This window comes from Schistocerca gregaria, chromosome 7 (genome assembly GCF_023897955.1).
Source record: "Schistocerca gregaria isolate iqSchGreg1 chromosome 7, iqSchGreg1.2, whole genome shotgun sequence".
NCBI classification, from domain to species: Eukaryota; Metazoa; Arthropoda; class Insecta; order Orthoptera; family Acrididae; genus Schistocerca; species Schistocerca gregaria.
The window spans coordinates 394,338,869-394,358,115 of NC_064926.1; the positions used below are offsets into that span (position 1 = coordinate 394,338,869).

The window sequence follows — 19,247 nt, forward strand, 5'->3', positions numbered from 1 at the left end:
GCTCCATTCTCGATTTCATGAATCACTTTCATTTTTTCTTTAATAACAAATTATTATGCAAAATGATATTGTGTGTACTATTGACGCGCTATGTGATTGTCAACACTACCAATGTATGAATGTGGTAGGCATCAAAGAGATTAGGAGTCTATACTACACCTATTGTTTATGGAAGGGAAAAGAGAATAGTACGCCAGGTTGCCTTATAACAACAACAGATTTCCTTCTGCAACACACTGATTCTTGGAAAATCTTGTTGCTGACTGAGGCTGAAAATGATTTTATGTACAAGGTACACGCATATATACATTTTTCATGTTGAGAAAGGATGAGAAGTATGTTCCTTATGAGGAATATGGCCCAACCACAGAAATCATGACATTATAACTGAGTTCCCCCCCATGAACCATGGACCTTGCCGTTGGTGGGGAGGCTTGCGTGCCTCAGCGATACAGATGGCCGTACCGTAGGTGCAACCACAACGGAGAGGTATCTGTTGAGGGGCCAGACAAACATGTGGTTCCTGAAGAGGGGCAGCAGCCTTTTCAGTAGTTGCAGGGGCAACAGTCTGGATGATTGACTGATCTGGCCTTGCAACATTAACCAAAATGGCCTTGCTGTGCTGGTACTGCGAACGGCTGAAAGCAAGGGGAAACTACAGCCGTAATTTTTCCCGAGGACATGCAGCTTTACTGTATTATTAAATTATGATGGCATCCTCTTGGGTAAAATATTCCGGAGGTAAAATAGTCCCCCATTCGGATCTCCGGGCGGGGACTACTCAGGAGGATGTCGTTATCAGGAGGAAGAAAACTGGCGTTCTACGGATCGGAGCATGGAATGTCAGATCCCTTAATCGGGCAGGTAGGTTAGAAAATTTAAAAAGGGAAATGGATAGGTTAAAGTTAGATACAGTGGGGATTAATGAAATTCGGTGGCAGGAGGAACAAGACTTCTGGTCAGGTGACTACAGGGTTATAAACACAAAATCAAATAGGGGTAATGCAGGAGTAGGTTTAATAATGAATAGGAAAATAGGAATGCGGGTAAGCTACTACAAACAGCATAGTGAACGCATTATTGTGATCAAGATAGATACGAAGCCCACACCTACTACAGTAGTACAAGTTTATATGCCAACTATCTCTGCAGATGATGAAGAAATTGAAGAAATGTACGATGAAATAAAAGAAATTGTTCAGATAGTGAAGGGAGACGAAAATTTAATAGTAATGGGTGACTGGAATTCGAGTGTAGGAAAAGGGAGAGAAGGAAACATAGTAAGTGAATATGGATTGGGGCTAAGAAATGAAAGAGGAAGCCGCCTAGTAGAATTTTGCACAGAGCACAACTTAATCATAGCTAACACTTGGTTTAAGAATCATGAAAGAAGGTTGTATACGTGGAAGAACCCTGGAGATACTAAAAGGTATCAAATAGATTATATAATGGTAAGACAGAGATTTAGGAACCAGGTTTTAAGTTGTAAGACATTTCCAGGGGCAGATGTGGACTCGGACCACAATCTATTGGTTATGACCTGTAGATTAAAGCTGAAGAAACTGCAAAAATGTGGGAAATTAAGGAGATGGGACCTGGATAAACTGAAAGAACCAGAGGTTGTACAGAGTTTCAGGAAAAGCATAAGGGGACAATTGACAGGAATAGGGGAAAGAAATACAGTAGAAGAAGAATGGGTAGCTCTGAGGGATGAAGTAGTGAAGGCAGCAGAGGATAAAGTAGGTAAAAAGACGAGGGCTGCTAGAAATCCTTGGGTAACAGAAGAAATATTGAATTTAATTGATGAAAGGAGAAAATATAAAAATGCAGTAAATGAAGCAGGCAAAAAGGAATACAGACGTCTCAAAAATGAGATCGACAGGAAGTGCAAAATGGCTAAACAGGGATGGCTAGAGGACAAATGTAAGGATGTAGAAGCTTATCTCACTAGGGGTAAGATAGATACTGCCTACAGGAAAATTAAAGAGACCTTTGGAGAGAAGAGAACCAAGTGTATGAATATCAAGAGCTCAGATGGCAACCCAGTTCTAAGCAAAGAAGGGAAGGCAGAAAGGTGGAAGGAGTATATAGAAGCTTTATACAAGGGTGATGTACTTGAGGACAATGTTATGGAAATGGAAGAGGATGTAGATGAAGACGAAATGGGAGATACGATACTGCGTGAAGAGTTTGACAGAGCACTAAAAGACCTGAGTCGAAACAAGGCCCCCGGAGTAGACAACATTCCATTAGAACTACTGACGGCCTTGGGAGAGCCAGTCATGACAAAACTCTACCAGCTGGTGAGCAAGATGTATGAGACAGGCGAAATACCCTCGGACTTCAAGAAGAATATAATAATTCCAATCCCAAAGAAAGCAGGTGCTGACAGATGTGAAAATTACCGAACTGTCAGTTTAATAAGTCACAGCTGCAAAATACTAATGCGAATTCTTTACAGACGAATGGAAAAACTGGTAGATGCGGACCTCGGGGAGGATCAGTTTGGATTCCGTCGAAATGTTGGAACACGTGAGGCAATACTGACTTTACGACTTATCTTAGAAGAAAGATTAAGAAAAGGCAAACCTACGTTTCTAGCATTTGTAGACTTGGAGAAAGCTTTTGACAATGTTGACTGGAATACTCTTTTTCAAATTCTAAAGGTGGCAGGGGTAAAATACAGGGAGCGAAAGTCTATTTACAATTTGTACAGAAACCAGATGGCCGTCGTAAAAGTCGAGGGGCATGAAAGGGAAGCAGTGGTTGGGAAAGGAGTGAGACAGGGTTGTAGCCTCTCCCCGATGTTATTCAATCTGTATATTGAGCAAGCACTAAAGGAAACTAAAGAAAAATTTGGAGTAGGTATTAAAATTCATGGAGACGAAGTAAAAACTTTGAGGTTCGCCGATGACATTGTAATTCTGTCAGAGACGGCAAAGGACTTGGAAGAGCAGTTGAACGGAATGGACAGTGTCTTGAAAGGAGGATATAAGATGAACATCAACAAAAGCAAAACGAGGATAATGGAATGTAGTCAAATTAAATCGGGTGATGCTGAGGGAATTAGATTAGGAAATGAGACACTTAAAGTAGTAATGGAGTTTTGCTATTTAGGAAGTAAAATAACTGATGATGGTCGAAGTAGAGAGGATATAAAATGTAGACTGGCAATGGCAAGGAAAGCGTTTCTGAAGAAGAGAAATTTGTTAACATCGAATATAGATTTATGTATCAGGAACTCGTTTCTGAAAGTATTTGTTTGGAGCGTAGCCATGAATGGAAGTGAAACATGGACGATAACTAGTTTGGACAAGAAGAGAATAGAAGCTTTCGAAATGTGGTGCTACAGAAGAATACTGAAGATAAGGTGGATAGATCACGTAACTAATGAGGAGGTATTGAATAGGATTGGGGAGAAGAGAAGTTTGTGGCACAACTTGACTAGAAGAAGGGATAGGTTGGTAGGACATGTTTTGAGGCATCAAGGGATCACAAATTTAGCGTGGGAGGGCAGCGTGGAGGGCAGCGTGGAGGGTAAAAATCGTAGAGGGAGACCGAGAGATGAGTACACTAAGCAGATTCAGAAGGATGTAGGTTGCACTAGGTACTGGGAGATGTAGCAGCTTGCACAGGATGGAGTAGCATGGAGAGCTGCATCAAACCAGTCTTAGGACTGAAGACAACAACAACAACAACATAACTGAGTTGTTGTTATAAGTATTCTGAATACTGAAGGGACCTCGGGTAGAACAGAAAGAAATTTTGAAAATGTCTAAAACATATTTTGTGCAAGTCATTCAATTGTGCACCAAGATGCTAACTATCTGATGTTGAGACAGGAGACTTATTCAAAGAGTTACAGAAGGTGATATGTGACACCAAATTGCACTACAAACGATAATGAGATTTAATGTGTAACTAGGGCACTTCAGTTGTATCAGAAATGAAGAATGTTATACATTTGTGAAATTTTCTGAGAAAAGCATTTCCTTAACACATTCATCCTGAATAAAACAATTGTAAAAGTATGTTGAACTAAAAATGAAATTACCATGTTCTGTGAAATAAAGATAATATTCAGGATGTGAGTATCCTAAAACATGTTTGTATTAAAAGTGATCACACTCATTACATCCAGAGTACACATACACGCAAAGCTAGAAAGGAACAGACATATCAGGCAGGAAAGGGAAGAAGGGAAAGTGGATTTAGTTACTCACAACCCAGGTTATGAAGCAACAAGGAAAGGAAAACAGGGAAGGTAGCAAGGATGGAGGCATGGTTGTCAGAGGGAAGCCAAAGATATTCTACTGTAGGTACTGTGCCAGCTTCAAACCAAAGAGGATTCATACAGAAGTAAAGAGGTGTATAGTATAAAGATGTAGGATGAAAAGATGCATGAATGGCTAAAGAGGAAAGGGAAAGAGGAGAAGACTGAAAAGTAAATGGGAGTGAGGTTGTTTAACGTAGGTTCAGTCCAGGGGGATGGCGGGATGAAAGGATGTGCTGGAGTGCAAGTTCCCATCTCCGCAGCTCAGAGGGACTGGTGTTGGGTGGGAGAAGCCAAATGGCACATACGGTGTAGCAGGTTCCTACGTTCCTAGGTCCCTAGAATTATGCTGGAGGGCATGCTCCGCTACTGGGTATTGGACATCTCCTAGGCGGACAGTTCGTCTGTGTCCGTTCATGCGCTCAGCCAGTTTAGTTGTTGTCATACCAATGTAAAAGGCTGTGCAGTGCAGGCATGTCAGCTGATAAATGACGTGTGTAGTTTCACACGTGGCCCTGCCTTGAATTGTGTATGTTTTACCAGTAGCGGGGCTGGAGTAGGTGGTTGTGGGGAGATGCATGGGGCAGGTTTTGCAGTGGGGTCGGTTACAGGGGTAGGAACCGCTGAGTAGAGAAGGTAGTCTGGGAATATTGTAGGGTTTAACAAGGATGTTACGGAGGTTAGGGGGATGACGAAAGGCAACTCTGGGTGGCGTGGGGAGAATTTTGTCAAGGGATGATCTCATTTCAGGGGTTGACAGTTTAAGGATTGATGTAGGATTTGGCATGCCTAAGAGTTGCACTTCAGTAACTTTTCAGATAGCTTGTACTTTGGCAGAGGTGTAAAAATTACTACTAGGTTTCCTGGGCTAAAGCTTAAAAGGTGGGGTTTGGAATTTAACTTTGGCTGTCCTTTCTCTGGACATCCATGGTCCAGATCTGTGTTAGCTGTCTTCAGTACCAGTTATGGACTGTTTAATGTAATCATTTAAGAATAATCATGTTTAAATGGAAACAAAGTACCCGTTGTTGTTTCAGTCTCGTGATCAGGCATCAGGAAAGACAGCATGAAACCTGCAGTGTCATGATGTGCTGCGTTGTATGTGAATGTCCCAACAGGCAGTATTTTATCTCAGTCTCTCTGTTCATTGTCAACGGACATAAGAGCATTTCCATCAGTGTCTTATGATAATGTCCCATGAGACCATTAGTCTGTGCCTGGTAGGCAGTTGTCATTCTGTGGACAGTGTTGGATTGTGAGATTACAGTCTTGATTGAAACACTTCTCCACAAACAGATATCGCTACATGTGGTGCAATGCACTGCAAAATTGTGTCATCTACAAGAAACAACCTGATTTTTGGAGCTTTGGAAATCTGTATAGCTTATCGAGAAAATAATGGTTGAAGGACAGAGTAACACAATCTGGTTATTCCCATTTGTAGACTTGGAAAATCTTCCCAAAAGGTTAATTCCAATCCCGTGAAATGGAGGAACTGAAGGAGGAATTGGTACCATATTTTCTGGGATTGCCTGATGCACAGGCTTTCTGTAGAGTGGCTTACATAATGTCTGACATTTGTGTGGAGACTTGGCCAGTGATACATGCTTAGGATACTAAGTGGACCTTAGTGCTACAGACATAGCCATACAGTTCCATGGGTAAAATTCACACAATTTTATTTACAACACAGTACAATGCTTCACATGCATACAGCATATACATTGCACACATATCTGCCTCCCCCCCTCTCTCTGTCCATCTCCTCCACTTAACCCCCTCTCTTTTCACTTCCTCCACCCACACTCCTCTCTCTTCACTTCCTCCACCTCCCTTCACTTTTTCTGTGTTGTCCTTCACCTACATCGTTCTACTCATCCACCCCTATCTCTTTTCATCACCTCCTTCTTCCTCCTCCTCCATCTATGTCCGTCGGTTGTTTGCTCATCTTCACTACCTCTGTTGATCCCCCCCCCCCCCCTTTTCCCTCTCTCCCCCCTTTTCCTTTTCCTCTTCCTCGTCGCCCTCTGTCTTTCTGATCATCTCCGTCTGCTCCCCCATCTCTCTGTCTTCGCTGGGTAGTGACTGTAACCACTATACCATACTGTACAATGCACAACTTGCAGCAAAATTTCTATGGTGCCTTTCCCCACACCTCTGAAACACCTATCCTTTCTGAATGGTGTGTGTAATATTGTTAGTGTGTTTGATATGTTTTAACTACACTGAAAGTGAAATTTGTGAACAGTGCTTGCATGACTCACTTAAGTTTGTAGATTTAGCAACAATTAAATAATGAATTGCTTTTGGCCTCCTATCAGCAACCAGTACTAAAACTTTTTTTGATCTTTTGTGTTTGCGAAAAATGTAAAATGTTAAGGAATATATTTTGTTAGTTGATTGGGATGGTTCTCCAAGCAAGTCAAGACAATACCAAATCACTTGAGTCACTATGGTTATGGTATTAAATCTATCCCCAAGTTGGTAACAACTTTACTTTCTTGATCAGGCAAACCAAAGATTGAAAAAAATCAGCTTTAAGTTTCGTATTGTGGTGATTACCAAGAGTGAACAGCCTTTGCTTCCTCAGCATTTAACGAATTTTGTTGCTAAACCACAGTGGGTCTTTCCCGTCCTTAATTCATTTACTAGGGATATAGTTGTCCAGAGCATAATTTAAAATCTGTTTAAACTTTGCCTATGATTTTTCTGTGTATCCTACTCGAACTAAATGATTGCAGTTGACTTTCTAAGCGAGGTGCTAACAATTACTTATCTGCTGTGTCTAGCAGAAACACTCTCTTAGCCTTCTTTAGTAATTTCCTAACTTTCATAACCTTAGTCACTATGACATTGTGATCACTAATCCCGATCTCTATACTGACACCACTGATAAGATCTGGACTGTTTGTAGCTACAAGGTCTAAGATATTTCTACTGCATGTGGGTTACCAAGGTAGATGATCAAGACAGTTTTCTGAGATGTGTCAAAAGTGCTTTGGAAAACACCAGAATGAAATTTTCACTCTGCAGTGGAGTTTGCAGTGGTGTGAAACTTACTAGCAGCTTAAAACTGTGTGCCTGACAGAGACTCAAACTTGGTGCCCTTTGCCTTTCGTGGCCATTCGCTTTACCAACTGAGCACTTGCCTGGAAAATGTAAAGGTCCCGAGTTGCGAGTCTCGGTCTGATGCACAGTTTTAGTCTGCCAGGAAGTTTTACATTGTAAGACTGTCTGCCCCCCCCCCCCCCCTCCCCTTCAGTGAATCTATAAACATCTCAGTGTATATTAGATATGTTAAAGTCACTTCCAACCTGTATTGCATGTTTTGGGTTCTGCACCCTAGCAATTGTAGACCTTTGAATGACCCTACAACTGCCACGGCAGAATCAAGTGGCTGGTAAAAACATCCAGCAATTATCTTGGTCTCGCTAGACTTTGTTGTAAGTGACCAGATAACTTCGCTGTTGCACTCAGTTTCAACCTAAATACAGACAATATTTTTGTCAATCGCAACGAACACTCCCTCTCCTATAGCGTCTAAACTGTCCTTCCCATTAACATTCCATGACTCGCTAAATAGGCCCGCATCTCGTGGTCGTGCGGTAGCGTTCTCGCTTCCTACGCTCGGGTTCCCGTGTTCGATTGCCGGTGGGGTCAGGGATTTTCTCTGCCTCGTGATGGCTGGGTATTGTGTGCTGTCCTTAGGTTAGTTAGGTTTAAGTAGTTCTAAGTTCTAGGGGACTGATGACCATAGATGTTAAGTCCCATAGTGCTCAGAGCCATTTGAGCCATTTTTGAACATGCTAAATATCTCAGAGCATTCTACCTTGGTTTGTAGTCAGCTCTCAGTCCCAAGAATAATTTGAGCATGGGAACTCTGCTGGAGGTCAAGTAAATTCAGGAACTGTGTTAAGAATACTTCAACAATTTACTGATAATATTTGGCAATTGAAGTGTCTTTACTCTGAACACAGTTCTGAATCCCGATCTGCGGATCCACTGGCGAGTGTTCATTGAAGTACCTCAAACTACCACCTGCCCCAAAAAACTCCCGTGTGCCCTCCACAAGTACTCTGTCAGCAAAATAGCTGTCTAGAAATCTGCAGCCAGGACCATCAAAGTGTTGATGAAGCTTTTTGTTGAGACCCTTCTCTCAGCTCTAAACCAAAGGATCCCAGTCAACTTGGGGAACAGTGTTGCAGATTTCAAACTCTGCTTGCACACTGTGTGTGAGGGCATAAGCCTTTACCACCTCCACCAGCCACAATGTGAGCCTTCAGATCTGCTACATTTGTAATTGGAGCAGTGCACAAGGAGTGTTACAGATAACCCAAAGCCATAAGTTGTAAAGATTCAGATCAGATGATCTAGATGGCCAGACTGTAGGCAAATGCCAGCATAAAATTCTTGAATTTCCAAAATGCCTCTGCAGCGTATGCTTCTCTGCCTGTACAATGTGCAGAGAAAGCACCATCTCAAATGAAAATGATCCTACCCACACTGTTGAAGTGTTGAGTTGACGTTGGTGCACAAAAGACTCTCATAGCGTTTACCAGTGACGGTACAAGTAACAGGACCTGTAAGATCTGTCTCCTCAAAAAATATGGCCCTATGATAAACAGTGCCTTCAGCCTGCCCCACTCTGTTACCTTTGCAGAATGAAATGGTACCAGTTGATGTGCAAACAGATTGTCCATTGTCTGCATTCTGCCATTCTGTTTACTGACATATCGTTGGAAGTGGAAATAGACTTTGTCTGTCCACGATATGTTCTACGGCCATTCATTGTCAGCTTACATGCAAGCAAGAAATTCTAGAGCAAACGTTTGTCTTACTGGCAGGTCAGCTTGAAGGAAATCCTGAACTTGGGTAATTTTGTAAGAATGGCAATTAGGATTTTATGCACCATACTCACAGGCATGTCTTCCAGACCCTTGGCAGTCACCAAATCAGTGCCCTTTTTCATACCCTTGAGTGTCCGTAACTTCTGCAGAACTGCTGGCGCACAGTCACTGTTTTTGTAAAAGAGCTTTACCATCAGTGCATCATCCTGCATTGAGACAATAATGCTGAGTATCTGAGACACAAACTGAGGAACAGCTCTGCTCCCCTCGTCTTTTATATTGCATATTCTGCTGATTACAGTGCCATTTAGTGATGAAATATGTCTTTCTTTTTTGTAACGCTTCCCCCCCTCTTTGATAATATTCCGTTCAGATTTTGATGTGATTCGGGGAGGTGTTTCATTTCTTTTACTATGTTTTGAAACTGGAACTATAATTTTAATCACCATGTATTTACATAATTCAGAGAAGCATGTATTGAGGGAAAGTATCAATATTTCAGGGGTTGTGAAGCAGCCATTGAGATCAAGCATGTTGTCCTCATAAACTGTCCCCAAGAACCAGCTGCAAAGGAGCAAGTAGTAGTTTTAGTAGTACTTATCATTGTGTCCAAAAATGCAAAACATCCTACCCTCAACCTTGTCCACCTTTCCTAAAGTGGTATTCCATTGTCCACCCAGTCTACACAATATCCTAGTCCATCCGTATGCTCACTCCCAACCTCTTGGTACAAGATTTGTACCCTGTGGAAGACCCATGTCCAAGACCTGTACACTACGTCCACCCAGCACATTATACTGCAGTCCCACTGCAGGCTTATCCTATAGTATTAGACAGAGGGCCACATGTGAAAGCAGTAAAGTCAGGTGTCAGTTTTGCTGCAATGTACTGTACGGTATAGCATTTTATATGGACATGAGCACCAACCAGCTCTGGATGTGAGTTGATGGCTCCTAAAACTGTGGCCAAGAGCAGAGTTGACCATCCAGTGGCAGAACACACAGTAACTGCAACATACTTGGCTTGAAATGGCTGCTTCACAGTTCCCACCATTTGGATCTTTTCCCCAGTGCTATATTCTCTGAGTCATATAGAAGGGAGTTAGCCTCAGAACCAGTCCTTTGTTCTTGTAAGCCTCCTGTTCTCTGTTTCCTCTGTGTGTGGCCCATGACACCAACATCCATCATCTTGCACTCCCCCTGCTAGACAAACTCAACATTGTCACATCCTGATACCTCTCCCTTCCACTTCTCAGCTGCCATTATCGAGCCTTCCCTCTCGCTCTTCAGCAGATCATTCCTATCACCCACTTCAGTCAACATAGGCCCTTAGTAGAACTGCAGGACGACTCGTCCACAAGCACTAGGTAACCTTACTTGGCAGGAGAAACCCTCTTCAGTGGTTTATGAGGTGCATCTAGTAAGTTCTGATTGTGTTCACTGATGGCATGAGTAGTTGGTAAGAAATGTGCAAGAATAAAGAGCAGGTAAGTGCAGTTTCAGTCTTGTGACGGTAGTGGTCACTGCACAGTGCTAGGATGCAATGGCCAAATGTGAGGTTGCTGCAGTTATCTGATTTTTGCAAACTCAGAAGCAATCTCCTGCAGAGATCCATTGCCATCTTTGACATGTGTATAGACACGACATTATGAGGGACAGTATGATCGGACAATGGTGCAGGTAATTTGCTGAATGTTGAAACATTATTCACGATGAAGACCGGTATGACCAACTGTCTGTGGTGACACCATAACTGATGGAAAATGTGTGACAAGAAATTTTTCAGAACCCGACACTTCACAATTTCAGAACTGTCCCAGATGTCTCAATCACTGTTTGCTTGCCCGTGAGAGGCAAAGGTCCCGAGTTAGTCTCGGCCCAGCACACAGTTTTTATCTGCCACACTCTGTGTGTAGTGAAAATTTCATTCTGTTAGTGTAGTTACTGTTGCTGATATGTGAATAAATGAAATTGTAGTTTGTGGCTATCCCTGTATCACAAATTAAAGCTAACTCTCAGAATACCACTGCTGTAAACTGCATAATGTGTAAAATTGTAGTAACCTTTATGGAATTTGAGACCTTACAAAACTTTAACACATTCATTAGCTGTAAAAAAAAAAGGGGGGGGGTGAAGGGGGGGAGTGGTTCAGAGCTGACCGAAAAACGTGAAAAATACAGTTGGATCACTACCAAGAGATAACTGGGTCGCATTGTCCCAGGGTATCGGAGGAAGTTAACCTGTCAGTTGTTCCTCTGATCTTTTGGATTGTTTTCTGTTTAATTTCTTTTAGGACTGCCATTTCATTTCTCTCCCATTCGGTAATAATTATTTGTAAGTTCATAATAGTTCCTTGTCATGGAAAGGCAAACACTGGAAGAAGAAAGTTGCACAGATACCAAAGAAAATGAAATGCCACACTGTATTCTGATTCAGTAGAGAGAAAAAGTGCTGGTGAAGAGTGAGAAATAACAGTGGATCAGCATCTAAAATTAAAGAAGAAAACTTCTGCTAGATGTAGCATAAGTTCAGGCAAGATATACGTTGTAAATTAATTAGGTGTTGACAGAGCCATTCCCACACTCAAGATCTTCAAACCTTGCATCAGTTGACAATATTAAAGTAACTTAAGTGGTGTAATGCAGGCTGTTCCAACCGAGCTCCAGGGAGCCGGAGCGCTTACTGCGGCAGCTCGGAGCCCGCGCGGAGAGGGGAAGCGAACTCACTGCCCCCTGGCCACATGCAGCCGCAACTGACGCAATAATCGGTGTGCAATGACTAGCCGCGGGAGCCCTGTACCTCTATTGGAGGATCCTTCTTATTCATTGAGAGGGATGGTCGTCCGCAGTGTCTTGTATGTCATAAAGTATTTAATTCTGCAAAGAGGTACAATATACGACGACATTATACACGTCTTCACGCAGGGCACTACGATCAGGTAGAAGGCGTTGCACACAGAGAACTGGTAGGCAGGCTTAAAAACGACATACCAGGAGACGTAAATTTAAAAACGGTTTCGTAATGCGGAGGATATCAAAACATGCAACATAGTTTGTGTTCTGTAATGCGTTTATAATTTTCAGGTGAATGAGAGCGGAGAAAACACTACTGACTCTGCAATTCGAGCAAGCTACAGGGTCGCTCACATCATTGCAACGAGTGGCAGTTCTCGGTGGGACCACTCATAAAATCGTACATGGTAGCAGTTGCAGACTGTTTGTTTCCAAGGGAGGTGCAGGCAATTGAAGGGGTTTGCCTGTCGAAACAAACATGGCCTCGTCAAATTCTGAACATGGCAGCGGATTTAGAGATACAACCCAGGAAAAAGGCGGAGAGTTTTGTCGAATTTTTGTTAGCGCTTGACGAAAGCACCGACATATCGGACTGTGCTCAGCTTGTAGTCTTTGTGCGTGGTGTCGCCATGGAGCTGCAAGTAACTGAAGAACTCTTGGTTGTGGTACCACTCGATTACACCGCAACAGGATGTGACATTTTTGAAGCTGTTAGTGAATCAGTGGACAATATGAATTTGCCGTGGGATAAGCTCCATTCTGTAGCGACAGATGGTGCACCACAAATGATCGGACGCCACCAAGGTTTTGCTTCACGTTTGAAAAATAAACTCGGGGACGAATTCGGGAAAGACATTTTGACACTTCATTGTTTTGTTCATAAAGAGGCACTGTGTGCTGAAACAGTAGAGCTAGGTGGCGTAAAGAAAGATGTCGTGAAGTGTGTGAATTATGTGCGGCGTCACGGTATGAATCATCACCGATTCAAAGGATTTCTGAAAGATATGGAAGCGGAGTATGGGGATATACAGTTCGTTGGCTGAGTCTGGGAAAAGTTCTTGATGTTTTCTTTGCCATTCGTGAGGAAATATCCCATTTTCTCGAAATGAAAGGGGAAGAAATGCATTGTCTGAAAGATATAAAATGGATATCATGCTTAGCGTTCCTAGCTGACATAACTATGCATCTGAATAATTTAAATCTGTCATTGCAGGGCAAAGGGCAGCTAATCGTTGACAAGTACGACCAGACCAAAGCGTTCATGGAAAAGTTGGCTTTTATTTGAGAGGCACATGGGTAATGGACATTTAACGTCTATTAATTGTCTTGCTTCTTTTAAACTATCTGAAGGTACTACTTTCGGCGATTACCAGGCAAAGTTAAAGCAGCTCATCACGTCATTTGAAACACAATTCCGAGACCTTACAAGTTTGGAAAAGAAACTTAAGGTGTTCAGCACTCCTTTTTCAGTTTCTCCCGATTACTTGTCATCGTCACTTCAATTGGAGATTATTGATTTGCAGAATTCAACTTTGTTGAAAGAGAGGTACTACAGCACGTTGGATTCGTCACTATGGTATCGTTCATTACAGCAAAAAACATTTCCCAAGCTTCACAGCAATGCTGCTCAGATCATGTGCATGTTTGGATCTACGTATTGTTGTGAGCAGCTTTTCTCAGTAATTAAAAGAGTAAAAAGTAAGGAACGATCGTTGCTTCAGGATGCAATAATGAAGACCATCCTCCGCATTAACGCTGCGAACACTTTGACGTCTGATATTTCCATTTCCGATCATGTAATGAAACGAAAATGTGAAGCTACAGAGGCCCAATAAATTTAGTAAGCAATTTCTTGTAATACAGTTGTTTCCTATTTGTTTCCCGAACATCGTATTTCCTGGTGTAGCATGTCACCACGTCTTAGCAGCTATGAGTATGAGGTTGTTGATCTTGTAAGACGCAGCTGGCATATCGAAACGCTTGCCTTGCCGCCTGCCTCAGCCAGCAGTGCTGCTTGCCGGCCCACTTCAATGATCACAGCGAGTGACACGGCTCCCTGGAGCAGGGAGCGCTCCGCGGCTCCCTGGAGCAGGGAGCGCTCCGCGGCTCCCTGGAGCAGGGAGCGCTCCGCGGCTCCCTGGAGCAGGGAGCGCTCCGCGGCTCCCTGGAGCAGGGAGCGCTCCGCGGCTCCCTGGAGCAGGGAGCGCTCCGCGGCTCCCTGGAGCAGGGAGCGCTCCGCGGCTCCCTGGAGCAGGGAGCGCTCCGCGGCTCCCTGGAGCAGGGAGCGCTCCGCGGCTCCCTGGAGCAGGGAGCGCTCCGCGGCTCCCTGGAGCAGGGAGCGCTCCGCGGCTCACAACTGAGCCCACGAGATGGAACAGTACGGTGTAATGAGTACCCAGGTCTGTAGTGTTATGTTTCATAAAATGTTCAGCCATGGGATATCGAATGTCACTGGTGTAGGTGGTTGTTCATTTGGAGTACAGTGCTGTGTTACTAGAATCCTTTCCTGTGCTTTGTACCCCACTTACTCCAAACGTTTCTTCTTACTTTTCCTCTCTTCTAGCACACTTATTGATCCCTCCTTCCTCTTTTATACCTCACACTTCCTGTAACAAAGAACATAGTTATCTCTGGCCCTAGTTGTGTGATCAGTACTAAACAGAATGCCCCTTTTGTTTTTTGAAGCTGGTAAGTAGACATTCCTTTTCCTGTCAAATGTGTTAATTCATACATCTTTATTTATGAGTCAAAGTTTGCATGATCTTCTCCACGACTGCTTGTATCTGTGTAACAAAAAGCACATTTGCAAGAAAGTATGTATGGTCTGTATCAAATCTCTTCAGTTGCTATTTCTTCTCTTTGTAGTGCATAGTTTGTGTTTCACAGTCAGTGGCTGTTGGTAAATGATAATGGAACACTTAAAAAAACAGTGTAGTAAAGTTACATATTTTGATTTTCTGCTTCAAATTCCTTCTGTTGTCTGTCATTTCTACATGTTTTACATGTTCTTTGTACCCACAATACGGATTTGTACAGTTGTTCCTAGCTTTATCATTTCATTCATTCATTCATATTGTGGAAAGGGCCCAAAATAAAACTGATTGTTTTATAATTTTATCACTGGTATGTTGTAAGCTTTTGAAATGTTTTTCTGAGCTTGATATGTACTAAACAATATGCATTAATTCTTAATTGTGTTATCAGATTCCCTGTCATTCTTATGTGACTTTTACATTACACACATAGAACTTCACATTTCTATCATTCAAAATATTTAAACAAGTGTATATGGCACAGACAACTTGTAGTAGGAAGAAAACAGGTTTGCAAGGTTCTGTTACATTTATTTAAAGGCTTATAATATCTACGTGTGTTACTATCATGTTATGTAACTTACTACTCCTTTAATGATTTAAATTACTGCTACATGTTTGCAGTCCTGAACTACGTTGCATTAAGAATTTACCATGTTGCAGAAACCAAAATTAATGGTTGGAAAATCTGATTTACTGAAGAAACAAAAATATGCATCACATGATAGAGAGATTTTGAAAAAGAAAAGAAAACGAGCTATTGATTTAATAAAGAGGAAGTCACCAACAGTGAAAGAATTATTAAAAGAAAAGAGAGAGTATCTGGAGCCTACAGTTCCTCCAGGTATGAAGTCATTTTGTGTTTGGATAACTTTTCCATAAACCTAAACATAACGTGTAATCTTATTTTTACTTTGGTCTTGCAATAAGAGTTTTTATCGTGGAATATTATTTTCTGTCATTACTAGTTAGTATTGTAGCTTTGAATCAACTTTTGTAAATTGTGACCTCAAAATTTAACATCCAGGGTTTTAGTTTGAAATTGAAACAAAGCTGAATTTTCAGTTCCAGAACCTGAAACAGAACCCAAACCCACAGTTCCAGAGATAAAGAAAGCTGAACCAAGAAATGTCGTTGTCGACTCTAAACAGCTGGTCGTGGAACCAAAGAAGCCCAGTGTGTTGCCAGCTCCTAAGGTGCAGTCCAACACAATAACTGACATAATAGAGTCAGTTGTAAGTGCGGCACGTGGTGAAGATGAAGTAAGTAAAGACAGTGCTAGCTCAGTATCCAGGTCTGCTTCAGCATCTGTAATGTCAAGTGATTCAGATGCCAGTCAGGATGTCGAAGCAGACCTTGCTTGTGCCGAGACAGACATTATAGATAAGGACAAGGAGGAGCAAAAAGAAAAGACTGAAGAAAAATTACCAGAGAACTTATCGGAAGACATGAAGGAACTTATAGGAGATCTGAAGTTTGCTGCCCTCAGTGCTGATGGAAAGTGCAAATTTTTCTCTGCAGAAGTAAATCAGATGGTCTTAAGGTAAGCAGTTTACTTGATACATCCACTGTGATCAAATCGACCCTTCTTTGTGCTGAGAGCTATCAGTTTTATAATTTGGTCCTGAATTAAACAAAGTGTCCGTCTCAGCCAAATCACGTTATGTGCCTGGCATGGAGGACAACATTTTACTGATCTTTACTTTCTCACTCTTTGTTGTACTGAAAGTACAGTTATAATCATTCCTGTGCTTGCTATATAGCAAGGCATATTGCTGTTGTTTAACTAGTTTTGTCAAGCTATAGTCTGGAAAAAAATCCTAAGTGTTATTAAATGAAATTACAGTTGTAACTGAAAATACTGTATTTTAGATATAAGAGTGCAGCATAGTTGGAGAATTTCATCTGTGGCTTAATAATGTGTATTTCTTGTGTAGATATGACTGGCTGCATAGATCTACATGAATCTGAAGATAATAGAGTATTGATCAAAACAAGTCTTCATAAAAATAAGTATGCAGTTGAGATGGTCAAGAAAAGTATTAATTTAAAACACATGATTTAATCCTTCCCATTGTGGATGAAATTGTGTTAATCAAATACATTTGAATATTATGCTCTCAGAATACACTACAATAGGGAATGGGGGTGGGGTGGGGAGTGCACCATGAAGGAGTTACCCAAATTGTACAGAAATTGGTAGATTTACTGTAAATTTACAGACAAACAAATGATTATAATTTCAGAAAAATTGGATGATTTATTAAAGAGAGAGAGCCTCTTAAATTGGGCAAGCAGTATGGTTCTGGTTCTTAGGCAAGCAGTTACTTGGCTTGCCACTGATTGATAGACTTGTTGGATGTCCTCCTTGAGAGATATTGCGCCAACTTCTGTCCAATTGGTGCCTTAGATTGTCAAAATGCGGAGCTGGTTGGAGGACTGTGCTCATAATGCTCCAAACATCCAAGCATGAAGACAAGCAGTAGAACCTCTCACCATATGTAGGTGGACATTCTCTTGCTGAAATGTAAGCCTAGGATGTCCTGTCATGGAAGGCAACAAAACATGGTCTAGAATATCACCTACATACCACTTTGCTTTAAGGGTGCTGGGACTAAAGATAATTTGGGCTGTTTCATATTGTTCTGGGATGGGAAATATTCAAGTTGAAAGAGCTGAACATATCAGTGTGTATTTATAAATAAAGTTACTCTTAAACACAAATGTCAGTTTCAGCAAATCAGTACTTGCTCAAAATTGTCTGGTTGTACATTGTATGCCCTTCTCCTTCTTATCATGTTTGATCTGACTTACTCAACCAATTATAAGCAGAACTACAATTTAACATAGGCCCCAAAATGCAGTGCGACTTGGCGTTTTTCACATATTCAATCAACATAAGTGGTGAAAGAAGTAATGTAATCTTTATTATTTTCAGCCATAATGGCTATGTTTGTGCACTGTGACTGTGTGGGATAATTATTTATTTCAAGTTTCTGCTGCCAGTCACTTCTTATTTTATACTTAAACTAACATAACGCAACGCGTTTCAAACATGTTCTGTTCATCTTCAGGCGTTTATACATACATGCATGCATAGATACAGAGAAATGTTACTCAAAAATAAACAGTCTTAAACTAGATTAAACTAGAACTCTTTGTCCATTGTTTTTTCACTGTAGCTGCTCGTGTGGCATTTGGGGGGGCGGGGTGGGGGTGGGGGGGAAGAGGAGGGGGGCCAGTGTATGGCTAGAAATCGAAATCAGTGATGTCTTATGGTTTTCTTCCTTGTGGTTGACTATGTATATCACAGCAATTTTATCATCTTGCTGCCTCACTTGCATCACTGGTGTAATGGCGGAGCTGTTGATTGACATTACACTATTGCACATCAGTGACAAAATATAATGTGCAATAGTATAATGTCAATCAACAGCTCAGCCATTACACTAGTGATCCAAGTGAAGCAGCAAGATGATGAAATTGCTGTGATATACATAGTCAACCACAAGGAAGAAAACCAGCAGAAGACATCACTGATTTCTATTTCTAGCCATACATTGCCCCCCTCCTTCCCCCAAAATGCCACACCAGCAGCTACAGTAAAAAACAATGGAAAAAGAGTTCTAGATTAATTTAGCTTAAGACTTTATTTTCAAGTAACATTTGTATGTATGTATGTTAAAAAAAAAGAATCCAAGCGGGGAAAGCGCGGGTAGATAGGCACAATAAAATAACACACAAACACACACACACAATTTTTAGCTTTCGCAACCAACGTTTGCTTCCTCAGGAAAGAGGGAAGGAGAGGGAAAGACGAAAGGATGTGGGTTTTAAGGGAGAGGGTAAGGAGTCATTCCAACCCTGGAGCGGAAAGACTTACCTTAGGGGGGAAAAAGGATAGGTATATATGTGCGCGCACACGCGCGCGCCCACACACACACACACACACACACACACACACACACACACACACACACACACACACACATTTAAAGGCAAAGAGTGCCCCAAACTCTTTGCCTTTAAATATGTCTGCTTGTGTGTGTGTGTGTGTGTGTGTGTGTGTGTGTGTGTGTGTGTGTGTGTGTGTGTGTGTGTGTGTTTTCCACATCCTTTCGTCTTTCCCTCTCCTTCCCTCTTTCCTGAAGAAGCAACCGTTGGTTGCAAAAGCTAGAAATTTTGTGTGTGTGTTATTTTATTGTGCCTGTCTACCAGCACTTTCCCGCTTGGTAAGTCTTGGATTGTATGTATGTATGTATGTACATATAAATGCCTGAAGATGAACAGAACATGTTTGAAATGCGTTGCATTATGTGAGATTAAGCACAAAATAAAAAGTTACTGGTAGCAGAAACTAGGAATAAATTAGTAATGTGATCTAGTGCAGTCTCCATCCAAACAGGTCTGAGAAGTCCCTAACAGTACTGACCAACCGCCGTGTCATCCTTGAGCATCTCTAGATGTGATTATGGAGAGCCACGTGGTCACCATACAGCTCTCCTGGCCGTCGTCAGTTTTCA

General features: G+C 41.8%; 1 protein-coding gene across 3 annotated transcripts in view; it reads left to right on the plus strand.

The window, feature by feature from the left end:
* The window catches only part of LOC126281242 (ubinuclein-1), a 338,292-nt gene that overhangs the window by 160,117 nt on the left and 158,928 nt on the right, over positions 1-19,247 (plus strand). For all 3 annotated transcript variants that reach the window (XM_049980023.1, XM_049980024.1, XM_049980025.1), the window contains 2 exons: positions 15,388-15,568; positions 15,790-16,267. In XM_049980023.1, the coding sequence (XP_049835980.1) occupies positions 15,388-15,568; positions 15,790-16,267 (659 nt within the window). The remainder of the gene's footprint in view (positions 1-15,387; positions 15,569-15,789; positions 16,268-19,247) is intronic.